The sequence below is a fragment of the Lepisosteus oculatus genome, chromosome 7 (assembly GCF_040954835.1).
Source record: "Lepisosteus oculatus isolate fLepOcu1 chromosome 7, fLepOcu1.hap2, whole genome shotgun sequence".
Lineage (NCBI taxonomy): Eukaryota > Metazoa > Chordata > Actinopteri > Semionotiformes > Lepisosteidae > Lepisosteus > Lepisosteus oculatus.
In genome coordinates, this window is record NC_090702.1 from 47,224,042 (window position 1) to 47,249,348 (window position 25,307).

Genomic DNA, 25,307 nt, shown 5'->3' on the forward strand with positions numbered 1-25,307 from the left:
ACGATATTCCATAAGGCAGTTCTAAGAACTGCCATATGGACTAAAATGAAAACGTAAACAGCTTTAAAAACTGAAGACTCACGAAAAAACATTCTAATTTCACCACTGAAGATTTAACTTGAGCCTTTAATAACATGCCAAGTGTTGAATTTTTTTTTTAATTGGCAATACGTTTTTCAGAGGTGTCGGCAAAGAACAGCAAACAACCCTGTTAAAACTGCAAATCTATAAAAGAGATCCAACATCTACTCATATAAGTGATGAACGACAAAATTCCAAATCCAGAACAGCATTAACCAACAACTTTCCTAGTCAGATGTAAAAAGCAAAGCACCAGCTCCATAAAATATAACAGAACCGAAAAGCTAAGGCAGAAAAAGACATGCCTTACATTTGGAAATATGAAATACATTTACAATAAATCAGATTCTTTTAACTGATCATGCATAAAATATTAATTTGTTATGTTTTTAAAATACTAAGGTGATTTGTACTAATACAGGCAAAGAAATCCACAGCTTTGATACACAGATCCCAACCTGGTTTGTGGCACAATGGCTAACTATCATCTACTGAACAAGGTATGAAAGTAGGTAGTATACATTTGCAAATTATTTTCAGTACATTAGAGGATGTTGACACTAACTTGATCCAATCCCACAAATAAGATTCCAACTAGCAGAAACTGGTGTCAGTAATTTCAACTGAACCTTTCTGGCATTTAAGAAGATTTCTAATCAGCCGGCGAAGGCAACATGTGGAACAGAAAACACAAGCATGGCCTAGGATCCAGAATACATAACCATTATAGTATCTGAAACCCTAAATAAGATCATTTCTCTGCTGTGCTTTGGACAGGATATGGATTGAAATATGACAACTCATTACACACCAGATTGTCACAGGCTCGCCCTTCCCCAGCACAGTCACCAGGATTCAGTTCTCAATAGGTGCCAAATTAAACAAATTCACCATCAAAAAGATACAAAAAAAGAGTCCTCGTTTATAAGGCAGCAGACAGTTGCAACAAAAGACCAAACTGCATTCCTACAGTGCCCATTACAAAAGGACCAGAGCACCTTCCTCCCTGGAACCCACAAGAGAACTCCCCCAGCAGAGCTCACCTCTACCTTATTGTGGAAACTCCCACTTAAAGATACTTAAACTTCAAGATACTTTACCCCTTTTCACATTTTCAGCTAATAAATACCACATTATACCAAAACAGCATTATACAATTTTGAAATAGAGGGCCAATGCTCTTCAGCATGAGGAATATTCAGCAATGGTCTTAAAAGCTGCCTATAGAAAGAAGGAACCACAGCAAAACACAAAAAAATATTAACAAGACTGGAAAGACAGCTCTAGAACAAAGACATTTTGGCTTAATTTTGAACACAACAGTGACCTCCAAAAAGGTTTTGACTTTACTGGCCCGATATATTTTAGATTTTCAGTAAAGTAATTTATATTTGTGTTCAATCACAATCAATCACCAATAAAGGCAAGTGAGCCAGGCCCAGAGGCAGCCCTGCATGACATTACATCCACCATACTTCACAGATGTGATGTCCCTTGAAAGACTTGTAATCCCCTTTTCTTCACACTTTAGTCTATCCATACTTTGGACAAAATTTATCTTGGTTTAACATGGCGGGTTCACCTCTGTGATTCAGAGAAAATTCTGAAGTATAGTGGAGGTAAAGTCATGACCTGGGCATGCATGGTCATCTCTGGGTCTTGCTCACTTGTTCTTACGGATATTACTAAAAATGGCAGCGGAAGAATGAATTCTTAAGTTAAACACTGTCCACTCTTGCAGTAGTAAATAGGGTGGCATGACATCATGCAGCAGTCAATGCAAGAAGCACTTCATTTGGAGAAAAGGTGGAAAATCAAACTAACCAAATCACTCTACAGTGAGTATGCATTTTAAACTGTGCCCATATTTCTTCAAAGGGATATGCAAACAAATAATGACTTTTAAAATAATCAGTTTACACAGTGAAGGTCTCCCAACGCTTATGGTCACTTGAAATCACTGGGAGGACCATGAGGTATTGTATGTTTCTGTTGTAAACAAATGTAGAAATGGAATTACACAAACATAAAACATTGTACTTATCACTTTTGATAGCCTCATCATGAATACAGCTTGTCCCAATATGTTTAGAGGGAGCAGTATGTTAGCACCCTAACCTAGAAAACAGAAGCGTTTGACCTAAAGGAAAGAATTTTCCAGAAAAAAAAAGACATTGCACATTTCAGTCTCTGCTTAAGAGGCAAAAGGAGGAACAGAGGGAGGCTGACAAAAACTATTGAACACATTAAAATGATGTCCTGGATTATGATATTCAGCACCAATCAGTTTGGAGCAATATGCATTTCTAACATTGCATAAAGCAGCCTTGAATTATGACTGATGCTGTTTCCAGGCCTCGCAGAACACAGATAATCTAGTTATTTCCAACTGTATTCAATCTGATTACCTGCAGACTTTATGGAATGCACTTCATCATTATACCATAGAGAACGTGAGGAAAAAGACACTCAGCATGTTCTCTCAAGTGCTACACAGTTCAGAGGACCTAACAATGTTGTATAACATTCAAACTATTCAATGTTTGATAATGGTAGTGAATGCAAGATGTAATGGTGATTGTAGCATTGCCTCAGAAAGATGCTTTATAATTTGGGGGTTTCATGCATTTGAGGGTGATCAGATGTTTTGGTTTTTCAAAGTGTAATGGAAAATAGACATGGAATAACAGCTAATGAATTGCATGAAGAGGGCTATGTCCAGTATCATAAATCTTGAACACTGCCAGTACCGATAAAATAACTAAATCTTTATTGTAGCTGAGAGAATTTGTCAGAACATCCACATGTAACAGCTCTATTGAAACTCTTTTTAAACTATTTTTTGTTTTATGCTTTCAAAATGCTTAACTCATAAACATAGAATAAAATAAACAAACGTAATCAAGCTGTGGTAAAAACTATGATTCTGGCTTTAAAAGCACAGATGAGGAAACGTCTGACACTACAAGAAAAGAAATGGTCTGCAATCAGATACCGAGATGTAACAAAGAGCATCACACATCTGTATGCTTCAATAATCTGTAATTTAACAGGTCTTGCATAAGACTTTCAGTAAGGCTGACCAAATTAATAGGTCCATTAGTACTTACAATCAAGCATATACATTTGCAATAGTCAAATACTGCTTAGTCATTTCCAAATTGCTGGGGGTGTACATCCCTGCAAGGAGTGTCATTTATATATAAAATGACACTGAAAATCAGAATTATTAATTTGAAAAGATGTCTCATGCTAGAGTGCACATCTGATGTAATTGCTTTCCTTTTTACATACTAATCTGTTCACTGGTTTTAAAAATCAGCTATCAGCCACATATATTCAAACACTTAAGCTAGTGTAGAGAGATACAGACAAGAGAGTGCTTCAAGATAAACAAATTGCATTGCACAGTGTTTTCTCTAAAGGGCACTAGGAGTACAATTCAGTCATCCCCTATTAATGATAGATATAAAACCACTGTTTCCCAAGTACAGGTTTTCCCATGCCTCCTTTTTAATAACATCCATGCTATTTTAAATGGCAGCTTTCAATTTACATTTATAAAATACTAAATGTTTTTAAAATATGTATGCCAGTAATGCATTTTGCGGCAGAGGTCAAATTTCCCCAATATTAAGCTCCTGTTGCTTTAGGGTATAGAAAAAAAACTTAATAAAACGGATCAGCAAATACTCTGTATGTTTCATTCAGAGCGTGAACTGACAAAAATAGTTTAACAACCTTTCACTGACAGTAATGAATTGCAAATAAAGTAAAAAATAAAGTCTGAAAATTTAGAAATTTCTGTAATTCCTATATTAGCAGAAAATTCATATAAAGTTTAGTTCAGAAGAAATCTCTGAACAATTTGAGTTCAGTATACAAGATATTTTTATATATCACATCTACACTAGTTTCTGCAGTAGTCATTGCACATTCAGTACCATTCTCTGCACAAATCACATTAAAGACCAGGATACATACTATCACATAGACAGCATTAGGTACTTGTCTGCAGTGGTTTTACAGATAACATACATTTTTAATTAGGTGGAAAGAAGTTAGTAGAACCAAAGAGAGGACCCAGTATATATGGAGATGGTTAATATTCAAGTCTGTTTGAGCTTTAATTCAGTAGGTTTCAGGACTTACTGATTGACCAACACCGAAGATCTACAGTGTGCTAAAAAAGTTGGAAATGTTTTTTTCTCTGCACAACAGGGAAAATGGGAGAGGACAGAATATCCCCCTCCCAGAAAATTACATTCCTTCAACGGGTGAAAAAAAAAACGAGCTTGTGCAAAACTGAGGCAAGACACTACTTTCCAATTTGGAAGTCAGACCAACTAATGAAATAACTGCTACCAAGAAAAAACACTTCAAGTATTGACACTTTGAATTTGGAGTTGCACACACCAGAAATGTTGTTGAGGGTGATTTTGTCTTGCCTCCCCTATGTGAACAGAATGCCAAGCATCCTATCCATCTCCATTCATTGCAAGGTAACAAAGCAACCCCACACAAACAAAAGCATGTAATAGTACCTGACTTGTGTGTGGAATTAAACTCACTAAAAATTTAGTGCAGTGAATAACTCAGCCACAATTTTCACAGATTGAATGCTGAAAAAAAATAAAAATCCAACTTGCAGATCTGTTTTTTCTTTCATTTCAACACTCATTTGGCACTAATGTAAAAAATATTTGGACCAAGTCATAATTAGATTTATCCATCCTCAAAGCACACAAGTCAGAGGTGCAGGATAACTACGTTTTGCAAAACAGGGAGAGGAATTTGAATAAACACTTCATGTATGCAATTCATACTTACAACTGAGTTGTGGCTGTGGTTGAATCTTATTGCCAGTCTTTTTAGAGCATGCATTTTATATAAAGACAGTAGGTTACAAGAATTTTATACTTTGATATACAATTATGATCCACGGTAAAAAATTAAACATAGCTGAAAAAATATTTTGCTGCAGAATAAGCATCTATATAAATAAATAAAGCTTCTCTTCCATCTCTCCAAGGACCTCATCAAGCCACTCCTTAAAAAAAGGCAGAATTTGCAGATGCTACAACATGGCTGGGAAGCACCCTGTTCTGGGTGTTAAATGTATTTCCATGTACTTTCCACTTGTGTCTCCTGAATAGTTTTTACTGATGAGTCCATAGGATTAACTTTGAGTATTGTGCTTATACTAATGGTCTTCTACCTTATGATTCAAGAGTAAGGGGTTTACGTCTTTCAGCCTGTCAGTGTAGAACATTCCTTTAAGGCTTGAACTGCATCTAGTTTTTACTCTCAGGACTGATTCCCTATTGCACACAATTTTCTAAAGGTGTTACTATGAAGATTTTACCGATATATCCTCTACTTACCTACTATTATTCTATTTGCCTTTTTTGCTTCCATACCTTACATAGAAGATGTAATTAATGTGGCAACATCAGCTACTATGTTCTCTTATATTAGTTTCTTCAAGTTCAATGTTTTCCATTTTGTAACTAAAGATCGCTTCAAGCCCTTGCCTACAATGTCAGCTGCAAGTTTTTTACCTACACGAATTTTAACTCGTTAAAATTTGCTGCTTTCTAGTCTATTTGTGTATCATCTGCAAACTTAACTATTTTTACGAACTATACAAGAATCCAGAATATGAATATAAAGTGCCTTTCAGATTTTTTCCATATACTCTATGATAAAAAGAAAAAAATCAGCACTACAGATTGCATAATCTGCCTTGTTTAATAAAAATCTAAAAATTGTACATTAATAGCAATAGCACTGTACAGAGAAAAGTCATTTGATGTAAATTAAATTCCAGAAAAAAGAAGAGTAATCTATTTACAGCTCTAAGCATACCTTTAAATAAAAGGCAAGAAATGTACCATAACATACGAGAATTTGGAAGAGTAGTGGAATTTTCTGGGACTCTCAGACTTAGAAGCCTCTAAAGTCTGTTTTCTTGGGGAAGAAATGGAGGTACACCCAGAAGACCTCATTATTGGCATGCAACACCATGCTCTCTGAAGACTGCAGGCAAATGGTCATTGATCTCTACACTTCGGGAGATAGCTATAAATGTAACCACAAAGAACTGACTTCCACTACAGCTTTCCGCCAGAAAAAGCCTACTAGGAAAAGGAAGCAAATGTATCACATCACCACAGACTGTGAAACAAGTGGTTTGGGAATCAACTGTAAATCTCAAGGCAACAGCTGAAGATCTCCCACACAAACCGGCATTTTCAGAATACAAAATGTCAAAAACTACCTTTAAACATCACCAACATGAATGTGGCATTCAAAGCTAGCATACAAGGAAGATGCCTCTACTTTGGACAAACCACAAAAACTTAAATTGGATAGACTACATATTAATGACAATTGGAGAACCATATTTAACAGTCAGATGAAACAAAATGGGAGCTTTTGGACAAAAAAGATGAAGCGTAAATGAATAAAGACAAATATCCCTGGGACTTATGATAGTACTAAAAATAACTTTTTTTTAGCAATGTTTTTTATTCACTGAATTTTGAACAATGAACAATTCTTTGAACAAGTAATTTTTACATTGAATTTTGTTGTTGATTGTTTGTTCCAATTTCAATAGAGTATGAATAAAATCTGAAGGGCACTCTAAATTGGAAAGAGCAGTGGTCCTCATACAAATCTGTATGGTACTCTGCAATTTACATCACCCTAATCAGATAATTTAATTTATCTGTACAGTTTTTGGTCCATAAACTAGTTCTGAGTATTTGCACACATATTACCTTGAATACACACTGCCAGCAACTTGAGAATTACTTTTATAAGGAAGATTAGAAGCCTTTTGTTAAAAAGATGTGAGACCATGATTGTTGCTGGTTGTTCAGAAACCTCTACATTTTAGTCATTTTAGCCGAACACCCCTACCTTTTTCAAAAAATTGTTTTAGAATCTATTTTTGTGCTATCCCTTAGAATCTTATGCCTTTAACCTTGCATGTAGTAGAAGTAAAGCCTACTGATTCGTAATTACTTGGTTCGGTTTTGTCATCATTTTGATGGATGGGCAGTACAAGAGCAATTTTCAAGTCTACAGATACTACCCCTGTCTTGCACAAAGAGTTTTGTTTAATGACCTATGAACAGTATCTTGTTTCTCGGAGTACAATTGGCAGAACATATTAATATATTGGATATTTAGCTTAAGTGGTACTAGTATGTGTATTAGTTTTGCTACTAAAATATTGAAAGGAACTATTACTGTCCCTGTTACAATAGTTCTACTTTGTCTTGGCCAATCTTATATGCCTTTTACCTGTGCTTGCAATGTATTACCTTGCTTTTCTGTAACTGGATCCCATTTCTTTTAAATAATTTTATTAAGTGGTTCCTTTCTCCTTGTTTTTTTCCTTAATTGATTTTACTATTCGGGCTACTGCCTTCTAGTCTTTGACTAGATAAATCTGTTCTGCTCTTCAAGAGAAATATCATTAAACGTGCCATGCATTCTCCACAGATTTCATATCTATTACATTCACTTATCTCTGAAGAAGCTCTGCTTCTAATTGAATTTAGTCATAAAATGTGTAAATACATTGTACATAATATATTTGAAAAAAGAGTTAATGTAGATATCATGATCAGACAGGTACAGACCATATGGATATCTAAAATTAACCATCTTGAGCAGAAACAATTTCACTTGAAATCAAGTGTATGATAAGTTCTTAGTTAAATATGTGTATTGTCAAGATTAATCATTCAAAGCTTCTCTTGAGCAATTATCCTACAATTGTGAAAGAGTCAATTATCCAAGTTTCTACCCTTGGTAACTTCAAGATGAAATAAAATATAGCTAACAGGGTTTCAAGGTCTTAAAAGGCTCCCCCCATCTTATTTACACAAATTAGGAAATAATCGAAAGTTATTAAAAGTACTGTTCATGTCATATGTATGAACAAATGCATTAAAACGTTAGGTAACATAATAGTACATCTGGTTATCTTTGATTTTTAAATTAGCATAGGAATGCAGTTCATTTTTAGGATTGTGAATTTGTAGAATATAATTCAAATCATTGCTGCAGTCACTGGCTGTTGAAGTAGAAAAGTCCCAGTGTCCAAAGTCCAAAAACTATTGGTGTAACAAACTGAAATACTGAAATTCTGAATTTTCATCAGAAATAGCTCATTCTACCAATATTATGTCATCGCTAAGTAAAAAGGACAACCCACTTCATTCAAGATTGCATTCCCCCATTCAGCACTGAAAAAGTCCAGCAGGATGAAAGCAAATAACTTTCATCTTAGCAGCATGTTCACCTAACCACATCAGTTAGAAACAAAGCTCCAAAACTGTTTCAAAATCTATATGATCTAATGTAAATGAATGAGCCATCAGGTTATACTGAATGATATACAGGAGATGTATTTTATTTATCCAATGGTATAATTCAATATTTATTCAATTGTGTTACTGTAGCTGGATTTAAATCTTTTATATTGAAGTATTTAAACCACGAGGACACTGACTGAAAGATCAGAATACCAAGTAAAGATTAGCTGACAGACTCGATCAAAATTACTTGCAAAATGAACAAAAGCAAAAAAACAGCCATGTTTTAAAAGGTAAGATTTAAGTACAGTACAGAAATCGATATATTAAATTATTCAATACATGTAGGTAAGACCTATTTCTTATTTATTTCTAAAACTATAAAAATAAAGATGCTCTTAAAGTGTTTTTTTTCCAGGAATTAATACAAGCCTTTCTGTAGCATGCATATTCATTTTGAAAAATATTTAAAATGACAGAACATTAATATTTCATTACTCTAAGATGCAGAAAAATTATTTAATTGAATTGTACTGATGTACAGTTTAGCAGCCCTTAAAAGATCAGAATCCATTGGTTTCTCTGATCTTAAATAAACCATCAGTTTGTTCAGCATATCTTTTTTGAGCACAAAAAAAGTTATCATCCAATGTCAGTTCTCCAGACTAATGGTATTTTTCCCCTCTCTCTGGGGAAAATCTATACTGTCCAGGAACTGCACCTAATTCAAAATGGCATTTGCATTCATGGAATATGCCTCTGGGAAATGTAAGCAGATGAGCAAATGCAGGGTGTTTATGGGAAAGTATAGATGTTTACAGGAAGGTACAAATGTAAACTACTGTAAGATTACAGATGGCGCTGGACAAACCAGAGTTGAATATCAATGGAGGATTTCCATATTGAATAAATGCTGCATGTAGTTATGCAAAAGAGTAATTTTCCTTACGACATGTTATGTAGGTACAAGCTATACAACTACAACAAAAACTCCTAAGAGTAAAGCCAAAAAATACCTTAACACACTGCTAGATGTGTGCAAGCTAATTGCAATTAAAACATTCTAAAATAATGGTAGTTATTGTTGGTTAAAAATAAGTGTTCAGAAAAATGCCAAAATCATTCAGAACACAAGCACTGAAAGTCTGAACTTTTCCAGACAATTACTAAAGACGAGCGTGAAAAGGGGGACTGTTAGATTGATGGGATTTATTAACTTTGCCTTGACACAGATTAAACTAATGAATAACTTATAGCTCATAACTGATACCTTATAGGTAAGATTATGTGATTTTGAATCATCTTAAAATGGCACACTCAATTTAATTTTACTATATGCGGACCTCTCCATGTTTCCTCTTTTCAATTTGCTGGTACAAAATATTTCTGAAAAAGTTCAATTTCCGGTGCCACAAATGCTCATTAAACAGCTAACTAAAATATAAAAAAATTATGTAAGCAAACAGCAAACTCTTTTCAACACGTTGTATAACTTCAAAGGTAGTGTACAGTTCATAGAATGAACACAAATCTGGAACAGACTTACTGTCATTTTAGCACTTGGGTGATCTGGTGAGTGAGCCACTGACTTGCTTGGCTGAAGGAACGACAGCCTGTCTGTGAAAATTAGGATAACTGAACCCTTTTTAAACAGAATGAGCCGATGAGCTGCTTTAATGGCAATAATGGGGAGGAGGTAGGGGTACAGTGCAGGAAAGGTCACTTATGAGCCCTGTTTATACTCTGAAATGTTAAAGCACAGTGGTTCTCAACCTTTTTCAAACAATTCCCCGCCGCCTTGGTTAACGCAAAAACCGCCCTCCTCCTTGTTGTATGGGCTAATAATTTAAATTAAGCTTTTTTCTAGATTTACTGTAATTTTCTAAATTTGTGAACCTTCTGTAACATCAAGGAAAAACGTTAATATATAAACAGGAAAACCGATTGATAGGTATTATGTAAGAGTTCACCTCAAACATTCAGAGTGAGCTCTGACGCTGCATATTTGCCACAGTTTTTGAAATTCTCTCCTCCGTGGAAGAAAGAGGACAACGAAAGTTAGTTTTAATATAAAGGACTTATTCTTGATGATCGAGAGTGCAGAAAAACTAGTCTCCTGAAAACAGGTGGATGAAAATGGTACAAGGATCCACAGAGTTCGCTCGCCCTGTTTTGGGGTAGACAGGAAAGCATGTATGCCAAATATTCTCTAAAGTTAACTGATGGAAGATGACGCAGGCAGTTGACAGGTTTAATTAATGGTCTTTACTATTAAATTACTGTGATTAGATCATACTTTCTGTTTATTAATTGTTGTAAACAATTGCCACGTAATTGGAAAATTTCAGTATGTATTTTGAAATTGTTGTATATAAAAAGCTCTCATGCCCCCATCTGGATCCTTAGATGGCGTGAGAACCCCTGATATAGGTCTCTTCTTCTCTCCTAAATTTAGGTCATAGATCTACTTGAAAGCGGCGAAGCAACAACAAAAAATCAAAATGAAATGTAATAAAAATGCCTTATATTCATACTCGGCGAGTACAAAGGTGGTCAGCTCTGGTTTAAGACAGCAAAATGAAACCCTTAACCAGAAATGTCAAAAGTAATGACTGGCCTTCTATGGTCCTTGAAAAGGTGCAAGGCACTGGTATTTTAATTCTAGATCCAGATTTATTTATATCTGGGTATTTAATTCCAGATTTAACTCATCATCTGTTTCAGTGGTTTAAACAATTGCTTTACATTTAGAAATTGTTGTGACTCATAAAACCCAAACAAATATGGCTCTTTAGGACCAGGTTGGCCACCCATTTTCCAGTAAGAAAGCCACATAACAGACCCAAAACGTAAGGTTTTTTCCACTCATGGACCACTTTACTTCCAGTAATTTACTTGCTGGTTGAGTCATGCAGAATGCTCGGCTCACAAGTATGAAGAGTCAGAATTGCAAAAACAGGTAGAGAAATTACATCTGAGACCCATTAATGTCACGTTATCACATAAAACCGAATATACTGAAATAGGCGATTGTCTCAAAACAAGTAGAAGAAAAACTCACATTCCTCCAATAGTGACAGTAGAACAGGTGCGCTCTGGAAAACTTGGACCAGTGCCGGTGCCCAGGTCTGCGCCAGTGGTAGCTGCTCTGATGTAATCTACTGTGACATTGACCTAAAATTAAAGGAATAAAAATTGAGGGGAAAAAAATCAAATATTAAAAAAAGGACAGATGCAAGTCTAAGAGACTACAAGCTTTACTCAAATTGAGTCTGAGTCTGAGGTTTTGAAGTGCAAAGGTGACAGGTGAAGCTTTTCAAGGAGAGGAAACTGTGGGGAAATATTGTAATCTCAGACTTTATTTAATCCAGCATTCATCAATGTTTTCTTATGAAATGTACAATAGTCCTTTCATACCCTAGGACGGTTTGCCTTTGCATGATTTCAGTAGGATTCCTGGGTATCCCCAAAATACAAACCACCAGTGTACGCAAAGACAATCAAGACAAAAGGGCGAGATGCTGCTAAAAAACACAGTTTAAATCCAGAGCTTCATATTAGACTACATCTGTCTCTAAGTGAGTTTTTATCTATAGGCAAGTTTCCAAGGTCACTGGCAGTCAGTGTGAATCAAATCAGTCTAACGGTGGGTCTCCCTAGAGGAGATACGTCCACAAGAAGAATGCCACAACATGGAGATTGTTTATGACTTTGTACAGCAAACACACTCAATGTCACCCTTGTTGCTCTCACCACCTCTCCCAATCTCAAGGGAATCTGGAGCAGAAAAGGAAAATGATCCTGTTTAATTTCAAAACTAGATGCTATTTACATTATTCATTAAAGGACTTGCCAGCCCCTACTATACAGCATATGAGGCCCAAAGCTTATCTGTAAAAATTAAATTAACAAGAAACTAGGAGTTGCAACCTGCAAAGGTCATTAGGAGAAAATCTTTTTTTCCCCCTGCCAAATGTGAATGTACCCAGTGTAACTGTAATGTCCAAGCTATCAAGGCTGCAACCAAAGTATAACCTAATCGTCAATGACACTGAAAGCTGAATGTCAATTTTTTAAGTCTCATTTTAGTAGATTTCAATCCAACACTACAATAAGCACTTCAGCCCTAAATGATGAGATAATTTACATTTTGCCTTAATGGACATTCAATTTCATTTAGGAAAAATGCTGCATTCATAGCAAATATTTTAATGTGCCATGTACCTGTCAAAAAGATACCTTAAAAATGGATTGAGTCAAAAACTCATAAATTATATTCAAATTGTAGCTTTTAAAGACCACTGAAGATTTTTTTAATGCTTTCTCTGCTTTTATCTTAATCTTTTTTTTTTCTTTAGTGAAGGAAAATAAGAGCATAAAGGCTGCAGAAAGGAGGCAGCCATTCTGCTCTCACTGCTTGTATGGCTTTTCAGCAGCTCTGGAACCTAAAATTTTATTTGTCTGTTTCTTCAATTGCCTCGCAGGTGATGTTTGCACTATTGACAGAACATCATAAGAATTTACTACTTCCAAGCCACTCAAAGCAGTCTCTGATAAAGCTTCAGACATATCAAATGCTTCATGCTATACATTTGTGAGATGTCCTAACTAGGGCTGGGCGATATGGCCAAAAACATCATGATAAAAAATTTCATATCAGTCAATATCGATAATTATCACGATAAATGTCAAATCATTATTTCTTTCAAGTTTAAAGGCAGATTTTTTCTCCTGAGTGAAAGTTGGAGAAACCAGACAGTTAATTGGTAAATTAAACAACTATTTTAAGAACACAACAAACACTTGCCAAACAGCAGAAACATTCAACAAATCTGAGGTAGAGAGTATTCAAGTCTTTATGTCAAAATATGCATGAGAAAAATTTACAAAACAAATTTCTTAATAGAAAAATTAAAAACTGCAGTGTGATAAAACACACATAGAAGTCTGCAACACGCATGTGCACTCGCGCAGTATTTTGTACGCATGCTTATATCATGCACAAAGCATTAACATATATATCGAACATTTATTGAACTTTTGTTAAAATTATATCGAGGACAATTATATCGCGATAATTATCGTTATCGAATTATCGCCCAGCACTAGTCCCAATGCAACTCAGTACAATTTTGAAGTTTATTCAGATGGCCATCTAGAGAGAAGAAAAAAACTCAAGGTCTACTGTGTCCCAAAAAAAATTATTTTGAAGGCCTTTTAGAATCCAAACACAGACCTGGTCAACGAATGCATGAATCTCAAGACTACAATAAAGACAGATTATATAAACTGAATGTGAAACGGCACGCAGTACATGGAATGAGGAATATTTTAAGCACCAGTCACAGAACGCATATTCTAATATCTCGCTGTCCAAGAACATCACAAAGGTAACTTAAGCGATCACAGCCATAGTCCAACATGTGTCGGGCTCTCCTTTCAGCATATACAAGTCTTAATCAACCCCACTTTCATTTTGAAATGTTTTTTGTGCCCCCCATTTTGTAAGTTACTAAAAAGGTACAAGCTCTACAAATAACAGAATCCATCATCTTTGCCTATATATTTTTTTGTTGATAACACTGCATATTTTACTTGACAGTCTTTATAAATTCACAAATACTCTTATAAACACGATAATTTCAACCTCCTTCAGATGGAGCACAGGAATGCCCTTACAATCTGAATCAAAAGTTTAAAGAAAAATCTGTTGTGTTATTAACATGTGATCATGTAATATTAAATTAAAAGGAAATAAATGACCTTCACTGTTTCAGACTGTAGATTAGGTAGTGCAGAAAATGAGATCACTTCCAAATTAGTATTCTGAAACACTCTATTTAAATAAAAAGGAAACTAATATTTTAAGAGGGCAAGCTCAAATGTCACACTCAGATACCCAGAAGACTAAAATTAATGCAGACAAAATAATTAGAAAAGAAACGTGATCTCACAGATATTAAGAACACTTGTTTTAGTCTTCACTCAAAGGGGCTTTGAATAATTGCAGTAATACTACTGAATAACCATAGTAACTACACAGATTTACACAATGTACATACAGGATGGACATCTAAAAGACAAGGGATTAAATGTTTGCCTTGTTAGGGAAAAACAGACTTGTGTACAACATAAAAATAGGGGTTTCTACCTTGTGCTAAAGATGAATAACTGCCCTTCAAACATCACATACTACTGCTGCTGCTAACCTGAGGAAAATAAACTCATTCTTTCCCAAACAAAAAGACTGGTGGTATTAAATAGTTACATCATCCAATATCAAATTAGGATAAAATACCAGTCAAATGCACCACAAACTCCTAAGATTTAGTCAACAATGTTGACTATGTACAAATTTACACCTGTAGATTTCCCCCCCAAAAAAATTCAAGTATTTGGCAAACAAATCCCTTAATAAGATGCCTATATATATATACACACACTGATATTCAGCATAAGTTAAAACAATTCTAGAAATAGACCAAATATTTTCACTCCATTGTGCCAAACCAGGTTACTATAGCATCAATTTAAAATGTTTCTTCAAATATTTGCTCAAGAGAAAATTAAGTCTTCATTGTGCAGAAAGAAAAACGGGATTCAAACAGGCTACTGTCCTTAAAATAAGAACCCATACTTTTGTAATACATTATTACAAAAGGCTACTGACTACTTTTAGATTTTGAACATTTCCCATGCACTTAATAGATGTAATTTCTTCTGTAACATATTGGCTAGACTGCTAGACTTCCAGCAAACAGACCAGCTGCCTGCACTGTTTACAATTAGTTTATAGTACTGTTGGAAATTGTTTCCTAAAACAGACAAATAATAAATTAACCAAGATGCTGAATCATCAGGTAAAAATTAGGTATTTTGGAGGATATTCAAGGTGACAATTCCACTAATAGTGGACAAGAGATAGTCATGAATTAGTACAGAGACACTGAGGGAAAACCATGCATTACACTACACTAGCACTACAGTTCCTGAAACCACCAGCACAAGCAGCAACAATCAGGGGATTTCATAATTCAATATCTAAGCCCTATTTTAGTTCACAACAAGTCATCTTAATTCTTTCAGCCTTCCACTCCATCTTTTATTTCTCTCCATTATAGTTACAGTATCTCCCCGTTGCTGGTCTGAATGTATACTGATGATACCAAAACGTTTATCCGATGGCGACACCGATAAACCATACAGCCTACACACTGCACATGATTGCACACAGATCAGATCATAAAGTAACCAATCAACACCATTGTGTGACTAACAGGTGAAGATATTTCCAGAACGGATAGTGGGCGTTGTGATGAGGGATCACAAGAACAGTTTTAAATAAAGAGAACAGGCTTAAACAGAACTGAAAGGGATGCAATAGAGGTAGATTCAACACTGAGAAGAGGAAAAAACCACAGACAAAACATTGCTTTCTCTCAAATAAGAGAAGGTCATTTAGTCCATCTAGCTTGTTTGAGGCTTCATCTAGCTGAAGACTAGAAGGCTTCTATAAGGAAACCAGGGTATCGGCTTCAACAATGTGGCTGGATTGCTGGCTCCAGACTTACAACCATCCTAATGCTAGTTGTTCTCCCCAGCACAGGCCCGGCTCTGTACACTACTTAAATGGATTGATTTTATATAAAAGGGGTAACTGTGTGCCTTCATGTTGACTTTTTTTTTCTGTTTTTTTTAAGCAGCAAGGACACCTGCAGTAAACTCATGTAAGTAAACTGCCAGGCACAAGCACAAACCAAATGAGCTGGATTGCAAACCAAAGCAGGCAATTTGATCAAATGTTCTCATGCTCTTGAACACAAAAAAACCTCCCCCTTTTGAAAGTGCAAATTTGTTCAAATATTCCAGTACAAAAACACTTTATAGGCATAAGTAATTCAGAAAATACGTAGTTACAAAAAAAACTTAGCACCCTGAATTGGGAAACGCTTAATTAAATATAATTTTGTTAAATTAATAATTGGTGTGATGCATCATGTAACTAAACCTAGTTGAACAAGTAGCAAAGATACTTGAGTGAATCCAATTTAGAAAACAAAGGGTGCTGAAAATGAGACGTGATGTATAAAAAACTACATTTTGGGGTAAACGTAAATATTAGGATATCCAGAAATACACCTGAGCTAACTGCGCACTTATGCAAAGGAACTCTTTCCAGTCAAAACCAGAAAAGGTTCAGATTTTAATTTTATAGGTAGACCATCTAAATTTCATGGTATATCAACTTTATGATAAATTATAGCCGTCAAAAGTCTACCTTTTCCCCCCCCCCATGCATCTCCATCACAGGCCTGTGCTTTGGGACACAAATCAACAGACGGCACTACAGTCATGTATAACAGGAGGCAGTTTTAGAATTCAGGATTATCTGAATGTGCACTTTCCTGATAAGTGGATTAGTAAGATATTCCATTCGACTTTCGGAGGTTGGGAGACATTACAGAAGCCCTACTTATACAGTTAGCCAAATCTTCACTGGATTATGTCTGAGTGAACAGTATTTTAGCTGCAAAAGGGGAATAAACTTGGCTATAGAACTGCCTAATTACCCACCACAAGTAAACTTCCCACTTCAAATACTTCAATAGATGAATGTTTTATAGATGCTAAACCCATGACTTGTAAAATCTTGTGTGAGTTGTTGTTTCTCCAAAATATATTTTGATTAAAAAAACTGCAGCAAACCTACTGTGATGGCATTGTTTAAAAATGAAAGCCTCTGCCTAGTAACATGCACTGATTCAAACACAATACACTCTGAGGAGACATCTAGCTACAGTGTTTGATGCAAACCAAGATGCAAACAAAATCCTTTTGCCGAAACCTAGTCTTTGAAGTTTGACAACTGTATGCACAGTTGTCACATGCACAGAATTTAACATGACAAAACGGAAGCATAAGCACACTAGTCTAAAGATTCAACAGATGGCAAAATAGCTGCAAATTATGTACAGCTTAAAAAAGTATTTTCTTCACCAGTGATACACAGACAACTGTTATATACTTTGTCACAATGGCAAGATCCATAGCTGTCAAAATACATTATTGTTAGAAGTATCAGCATTAGAAGTCAAGAGTCTGACCTCAAATTCCAGGAAAGACGGTGTTTCGAATCTCACTTGGAATTTGAGAAAATTGTAACCACATTAAAAGTAATTATTTGGCAATTACTTTCAGGCTGTGTACCTGCTGTTAGCTCTCCACATTGAAAACAATTGTTAGAATATTTTTTCATTTTACAATATCATTTACATAACTGTAAAAATGATTAGCAGCTGTACAAAGACAATAGAGGAGTCTACCTCGACACTGAAAAATTATGCCTAAATAAACATCACTTCACCTCTTAAAGAATATAAAATGCAAAATGGGTCCCAGATTTCCTGACTTTACAAGCACACATCTGCAGAATACTACCAATATCATGTTAAGCTCCTCTAAAGTTAGTTCTAAGTATTAGTGCTGAAAACCCAAAAAATATTTAATTTCAGGTGACATTTTTTGCAACCCTCTACCATGTATAATATTTACATCCACAAGGATGACGCATATTATTGTGCAAAATACAGATAATGAATTTTAGTCATATAGTGCCTTTAAAAGCAATTACCTAAAATGCCTAACAATACTTAAAATTGCAATTTCATAAAACTATCAAGGGAATTCAAAGTCTTTTTAGTGGACAAAAATAATGTAATTTAAATTCCACATTGACCGCAACAATTTTTTTAAAATATTTTAATTTGTTTCTTTCGTAACTTAATTTCCACGTGTAATCAGTTGTTTACTAGATATATAACTATATTGAGGATATTTTCCAAATCGAATTCTAATGATTAATTATTCAATAGGGAAATATATACAGTTACATATAGACACAGAGACATAACGTATTCAAAACCAAGGACAGGAGGCACCCTTTTACTCAAAAGGCTGTTGGGAGTCTGGAACAAGCTACCCAGCCATGGTTTTGAAGATGAAACCCTGGCTTCTTTCAAGAAATGACTGGATAAGATACTCAGATCAATTAAGTAGAACCTACTAAACAGGTATCTTGGGCTGAATGGCCTCATTTAGTTTTATATGGATTGAAATGTGGTTCTATTATGTTTTGATTTTAAGTCCCAAAGAAGAAATAAAATGTAGACATATGAAATAATTGTGACCTTGTGCTATTTTAAATGTGCTCATCTATTTGGACTATAATACATAACTGAGTACTTAAACAAATCTAATCCAAATAGAGGTTTTATTTCTCCATAATCAATAACGCAGCTTTCACTGTATCATCTAGCACTTTACCACCCTGAAAAAGTAACAACTGGAAATAATTAAGTGCTTGGAGAAAGGAGAAAACTGAAACAGGGTAATGTAGGAATTCAACTGTCTTCTGTGCCTTAATGTTATAGATCAGCCTGAGTGACTCCAGTTTGTGAGAAATTATGAGACAAGTAACCATAAGTGTAACGCTCATATAACTGGCCTATTTGATTAACTGGCACCCCCATTCCCCATGGATGCCAGATAAGAGCTTTTACTGTAATGTCATGCAGTCGTATAGAGCTTTTTATTCCCAAACACTTTAGACAAAGGAAGGGACTCACTTTATTCAATACCGAAAGACAGCACCCACCTGAGTGATGTATAGCAGCCCCTGTGCTCCAGCGGTTTACAACACTATTAAGGACATACAGACAAGGGGGTGCCATCATTAAAACAAGGTCCTGACTTCTGGGTTGTTAAAGATCTGGTGGCACTCAATAGAGACCAATAGGGGTTATCCCTGGATAAGAATACATATGTTCGCCCTGGCATCCTATTTAATTAAATTCTACAGTTTATGCATTCTGGCCTACCCAAAATTTCAACCTGAACTGGGGGCAAATATTTTCCAACTTCTCTGTCCAATCTTGCAGTGGAGCTGCTAGCGTATAACTGATAGTGCTGCACTTTATTTATGAATGAACAATGTCACCAACAAGCAAAGCACTTTGAGGTGTCTGGAGATGAAAAGCACTATATAAATTCAACTACTAAAATCCCAAAACAATGTACTGGCACAGTTACAGTATATCAAGAATATACCCATTCTTGGGTATGAAACTGCTTAGATGCAGTATAACAGCTTGGCTAGGAGCACTACATAAGCCATGAAGATACCTAACTGTGTAGTGAGGGATGAACAGGAAGACTATAAAGTGTTCATTAAGGTAAAGGAAGGATTAAACGGCCTGTATGCAATCAGGGACATGAAACTGAGATGCCATCATCACAATATCCTTCTGAAAGGATTGCGTCTTAAATTCAACACCTTTTCCTTTGGCTCGGATACCACCCAGAAAAGCATTCGGAGACTTCGACACCCAAAGAAGGTTTCAGAGCTGAAACGCAGTTTCTCTTTACTAGCCCATTGGGTAGTTAACTATATGGTCCCAAGGATCTCACTCGGGCATGTACTGAAAGAAGCCAGGGTTTCAGCTTGATCCATACTCCCACTCACCTTTGCATAAAGAAGTGACTACCGCGCTCTGATTTCACTGCTCTCCCGTATCATTTCCACTTGTGACTTTCGGTATAAAAAGTGAAACATTAAAGTCCACTGGAAGTGGAAACTTCCAAAACTTTTATTAGGTCATCACTGAACTTTTTTTAGTTTTGAACTGCAAGGACTGTTATTTAAACATGTCAGCATAGGACACTCCTCTAAGCCCCAAAATGTAAATGATGGTTCTCCCCTTAACCGATTCCAAGGGCTGCAATAATTTTGTATAATGTGGTGACTGAACATTAGCATAATATTGTTAATGAAGCCTCAATAGTGCACTGTACAATTTAAGCAATATCCCTCAATTTCAAATTTTTGCCTCCAACTATAACTCCTAATATATGCCTTTTTATTGCTTCTCCACATTGTTGAGAAGATATAAATGGTATATTAACATAAATAACTTTCTGAAGCAGCTTCTTCAGGCTCAGCATTTCTCATTTTGTTTTTGATATCTGCATATAACTGTCTGTTGTTAAAAGTCATCTCTCGAGCATTTGCCCATTTTGAATTTCCTGGGCTGCTTCTATAGTGTTTGCAAATCCTTCCATTTTGATAGAATCTCCAAACTAGACTATTCCTACTAACTACACTAAAATCTAGATCAGAGGAACTCAGTCAGATCGGCACATTGGGTTGGGTACAAAAGTTTTTTTTTTAACGCCATCCATCATGGCAGATCTGTTCTTCTGTTTAGTAGGAATGCTTGTCCTTGATATTTCCATTCCCAACAATAACAAACTGGATTATACACCTATTTATAAAATAAATTTAACCTAAACCCCGCAGAGCAACATTTCACAAAAAGCACATCATTTCAGTTTTTTTTATGTTTAATAATTTTAGACAAATATACCTCACATTGTCCCTGGTGAAGTTCCAGAAGAAAAGGCAGGCAAAACACATTTAGTGATTAATGATCAGTTTATTTTTTCTCTAGAACTCAAGAGTGAAGAAAAATGGCATTGCAGTCCAGGGAGGATTCACTCTATAGGAAGAGGTTCTAATGTTCTTTAGTCTTTAAAAAGGCATGCTACAATCATCTTTTATGTGTCAGCCTATATTACATCAAGAAAATGGATCAAGTACAGTACACTTTAAGATACCCCACACTGTTTTCAATCACACATTGGAATGACAAAAATGCAGTCAAACTTGAAAATACGTGCAAAAGAATTTGAGGCCTGATCCAGTTACAGTTTAGCATTTTTCACTATCCAAATGCACCATAAGTGGGATTAATAACCTTACATTTCAATAGAGCATCTTGCACTTAAACAATCAAAGAATTTCACAGGTAAAGGTTATTAGTTAGCCTCCACATATATTACTCCTTTTCTGAAACTGATAAGTGTGAAGCGCTGATTAAAAAGGATTTGAAGATGCTCAAAACTATTTAAATATGTATAAGGGGTCATTAAATTAACCTTTAGGGAGAGAGAATCTCAAGAGAATCCTTAAATCAATATTTTTAAAAAAGGTGCATGCCTTTGAGCTGAAGGTCAACAATAGTCAAAGGTAGGGCAATTTCTGACTACGTTGTCCCTAGGGATGAGCAAGTCACAACCAGCTAAGGCAAGCATCTGTAATTCAGGGTAAACCCAAAAGTTCACCATCATCTGAGTACAGGCTACAGCACTGGCCAGATACGTCTAGATTTCTTCAAGTGGACACCTCTGTTGCCACGATTACCATAAAAGCCATAGTATGGATTGGAGGATTGATCATTCTATTGCAATGCCCTGTAGAAAGAATAGCAAACCTTGACGGGTCCATAAAAGCATATTCAGGGCAGTGTGCATATAGTCGTCCTACCCTCTGTACTGGTTGATGCAAAACTGAAGTACAGGATAAAATGCTATTCCCAAGCTTAAAAATATTACACCTTGTACAGTACTAAAGAGTGTTCTGTTGGAAGGCAAAACTCTTATCAAAAAGCTTTAAAAGCTAATAAGCACCGCCATGGCAAATTTAAAAATCTGAATAATTCTAAGTCTTTATATTCTCTGTCACAGCTGAAAAGGGTTATAAATCACCATCTCAACATGATGTTACTGTACCATGTTGTCTGAATAATACAAACTTGTTCACAAAAGATTTCCGCAAGGATTGACGCTACTCCTGCCACCGAGTAGGAACTTTGACTGCCATACTGACCCTTGCCATTTGTGAATGGAAAATCCTGGAAAAACCGAAGCCTTCAAAAAAGCTCATATAAAATGTCCCATTTTCACCAAACAGTGAGACAATACGAAAGTCCCAGAACAAGCAAAGAAAAATGTCAAAAGGCTGAACTCAAAACCTCTCTAAATTTCTACCTGGTGTCCTTTTCTTATCTTTAACTGGTACAGACATGCTTAAAACCATAGATCCATAAAATGATAAATACCCCCTCAAAGAACCGAACTTTATTTCAGTCTCTTGTAAAAATCCTCTTATTTTTTTTGTAATGGTACACTTTAAACTTTATTAAGTGACAATACCCTTTTACTTCACCGTTTATTATGACTGATGAATTAAAATTACAAATCAAACATTTTCATTACCAACACTGTGGCATGTTAAGTGCCTTACTTTAATATAAATTGACTACAATAGAATCGTTCAGAATAGCAGATAGAATGTTTTCACAATTTTCACATTGTTTCATCAAAAACATTTCCAAGTGTCCAAATTAGGAAACTATTTACATAATTAAGTACTTTAAAATTAGCATGGTTAATATTAATTTTTTTCATTACAGTGTCAGTCGGCATGCAAATGACAAGATTAAGAATTCTAAGGTGTCTTATTATCTTCAGTATCAGAAAAATAAATTCCAGAACTGATTTTCTAAGATTATACTACATTTTGACAAATGATGACATTTTCCGTTGGCACAAGAGATTTTTAAATGTCATTTCATCAAATGACTTATCACCCTGTAGTCCATCAGAATGATCTAAAATCACAAATATCAAAGGTCCTGTGTGTTAAGTTAAATAAGGAGCTCAAATCAATGTTACCTATGAGTTCCACTGTACTCAATGCAACTAACATTACTTGATAAATTATGGAAACAAGAGTTGTCAGCTCATATAATTTCTCCAGGAGTATTTAAAAGATACAGGAAGTAAAAATTAGCCTTTACCTTTTTCCCAATGAGCTTCTTTCTCAAGAACTCTCTGGCCTCAAACATGTATGGAATATCATAAAGGGGACGGAATCTCTTGTCTTTGTCCTTGTTCTTTTCCTAAGGTGGAAAAAAAGAGAAAACCGTCAAGACCGCAAACTCTAAAACACATCCATATCATTGCTGCTTTTAAAACCTTCGATTCCTTAACATGCACATGTAGATGTCAAATTTCTGTCCTAATAGTACTGTCCTTATTTTAGAGAGCTCCATCTCTAAACTTTTCTGCTTTTTCAATCTCATTACAAAATTTTCCCCTTGAGTGCACCAGCATTAGGACTGTCAATAAACAATGTGAGTAGTCATCTGTGTAAGGTGAGTTTATCTTGAAAACCCCATTCTTTCAAAGCTTTGAATCATACTGCTTTTTACCACACTAACAAGTACATTTTAATATATAAGCACCCTTCTTAAAACTCATCTCAGACGATACTGATGAACCTCAATAATAGGACAGTACAATATTTATTGATATGCATGTCTTTAACCCCCCTTGGATGGAGGGACAGCCAACTGGCCTCATGAACAAGGAAACTGATACTTCTCCGATAATGTAGAAGGCTGTTGCACTGATAGTGATGACTGGGATATTGAAAGCATGTTATCGTCACAAATAAGTCTAAAGGTCAATTTATACTTTAAAGTTGGTAATTGTCTAGGATTAGGATTTGTCCGTCTTTCTACCAGATCTGTTATAAACTCCACAGCATATTCACATGGTGTTTTAAAGGTCTACAACCATTTTAAAAGCTCGCTTTTAACAATTTAGAAGAAATAAAATGTACAATCTGACACTAATAGAACCTAGAAGTCTGAGACATTGTTCCTACATTTCGAAATAGACAAGGACTTTTTTATCATATAAAAACATTTTCCATTCCCATTTTTACTATTCTCTAAGAATTCTATACATTAAACTGTATAGTTTTGGACATCTGCAAGAATGCTGAAGGAGCTGACAAAGGGAACATCCAGAAGAAATGAACTATTATTTTCAAGATGCAACATATGTAGATCTTGTGACTAAAAGAAAATCCAACAGTCAATAATTAAAGCATTAAGTAACATAATTAAGCATTAAGTCAATATACAATACTGAACCCTCTTCAAAATATGACGCGTGTCAATGTGTGTCAAGAAACAAACAATTCATACATTTGTATTCTAAAGGAGGATTTTATTTTGAAAGCTCATTTGTTTCAGGTTCATTTGCTCAACTCACTGTAAAGGGCAGATCAATTTTAGACAAACCCTACATGCAGAACAATGAGGCATATGAATGGGCAGAAATAAGCCCTGCTCTTTGGAACTCTAAAATGGCTTTCAATACGAGTTACTACAGTACAAAAAATGATAATTTCAATAGGAATCAAATTAATAGCTCTGAAAAATGTATTTCACATAAAAAGGCGGCATCCCGCATGCAGAATGTAGGCATATTGAGAGTTACCTTTTCTTTCTGCACTATGAAAAGAGCAATTTTTAATAATCTATTTAATTAAGTGGTTGAAATATATCTAGGCTTTACAAGACAATAAACATGAGTTAGTCATAAATCTTACAGTGCAGCACTCAAAAACGCTCTTGTCCAACATCCCTTTTTCTTTTCGGTTTTTGAGGACTACCACTGCTGAACCAGTCTTTTATCGCACAATGCAGTTACTGCAGGAAATCGTTTCACAATGACCCACTGACAAAACAATGGCAAGCTATTACATGTGCAGTTTGACAATTCAGATTCAAACACAGAAACCCTCGTTTTGTGCTCACTGCCAACTGGCAAAATGCTTCTCCAATGTCCTGCCCTTTTCATTACTGCCAAAAGTTCAAATGTTAAAGAGCACAAAAGCCAATTAATTTTAAATTGAACCTTTTTTGGCTTGCATTAGTATTGCTTCCAAACTTTAATGACCTTAATGTAGGCATGAAATGGAATCAAACCTGGTAAAAACAAGGCGAGGTTAAGATGCATTATCCAAATTATGTCTGCAATCTAGGAAACAAGCAAACAAGTAAAATAATTATGCTTTCTACAGGTCACTGAGGAGTGTGGTCTGCAGGATGATCAGCCTTCTGGACAGATGTCCCATGGGGAATTAATGTGTAAATGCAGTTAACTTGTTGTGCACCTTGAGTGCAATACCCCTGAGCTTAA

The 25,307-nt window shown here is 35.3% G+C and overlaps 1 protein-coding gene across 1 annotated transcript in view; it reads right to left on the reverse strand.

The window, feature by feature from the left end:
- The window catches only part of snd1 (staphylococcal nuclease and tudor domain containing 1), a 305,771-nt gene that overhangs the window by 234,569 nt on the left and 45,895 nt on the right, over positions 1-25,307 (reverse strand). The window contains exons 11-12 of the mRNA XM_015352232.2: positions 23,111-23,212; positions 11,476-11,588 (exon numbers count right to left, since the gene is read on the reverse strand). Coding sequence (XP_015207718.1) covers positions 11,476-11,588; positions 23,111-23,212 — 215 coding nt within the window. The remainder of the gene's footprint in view (positions 1-11,475; positions 11,589-23,110; positions 23,213-25,307) is intronic.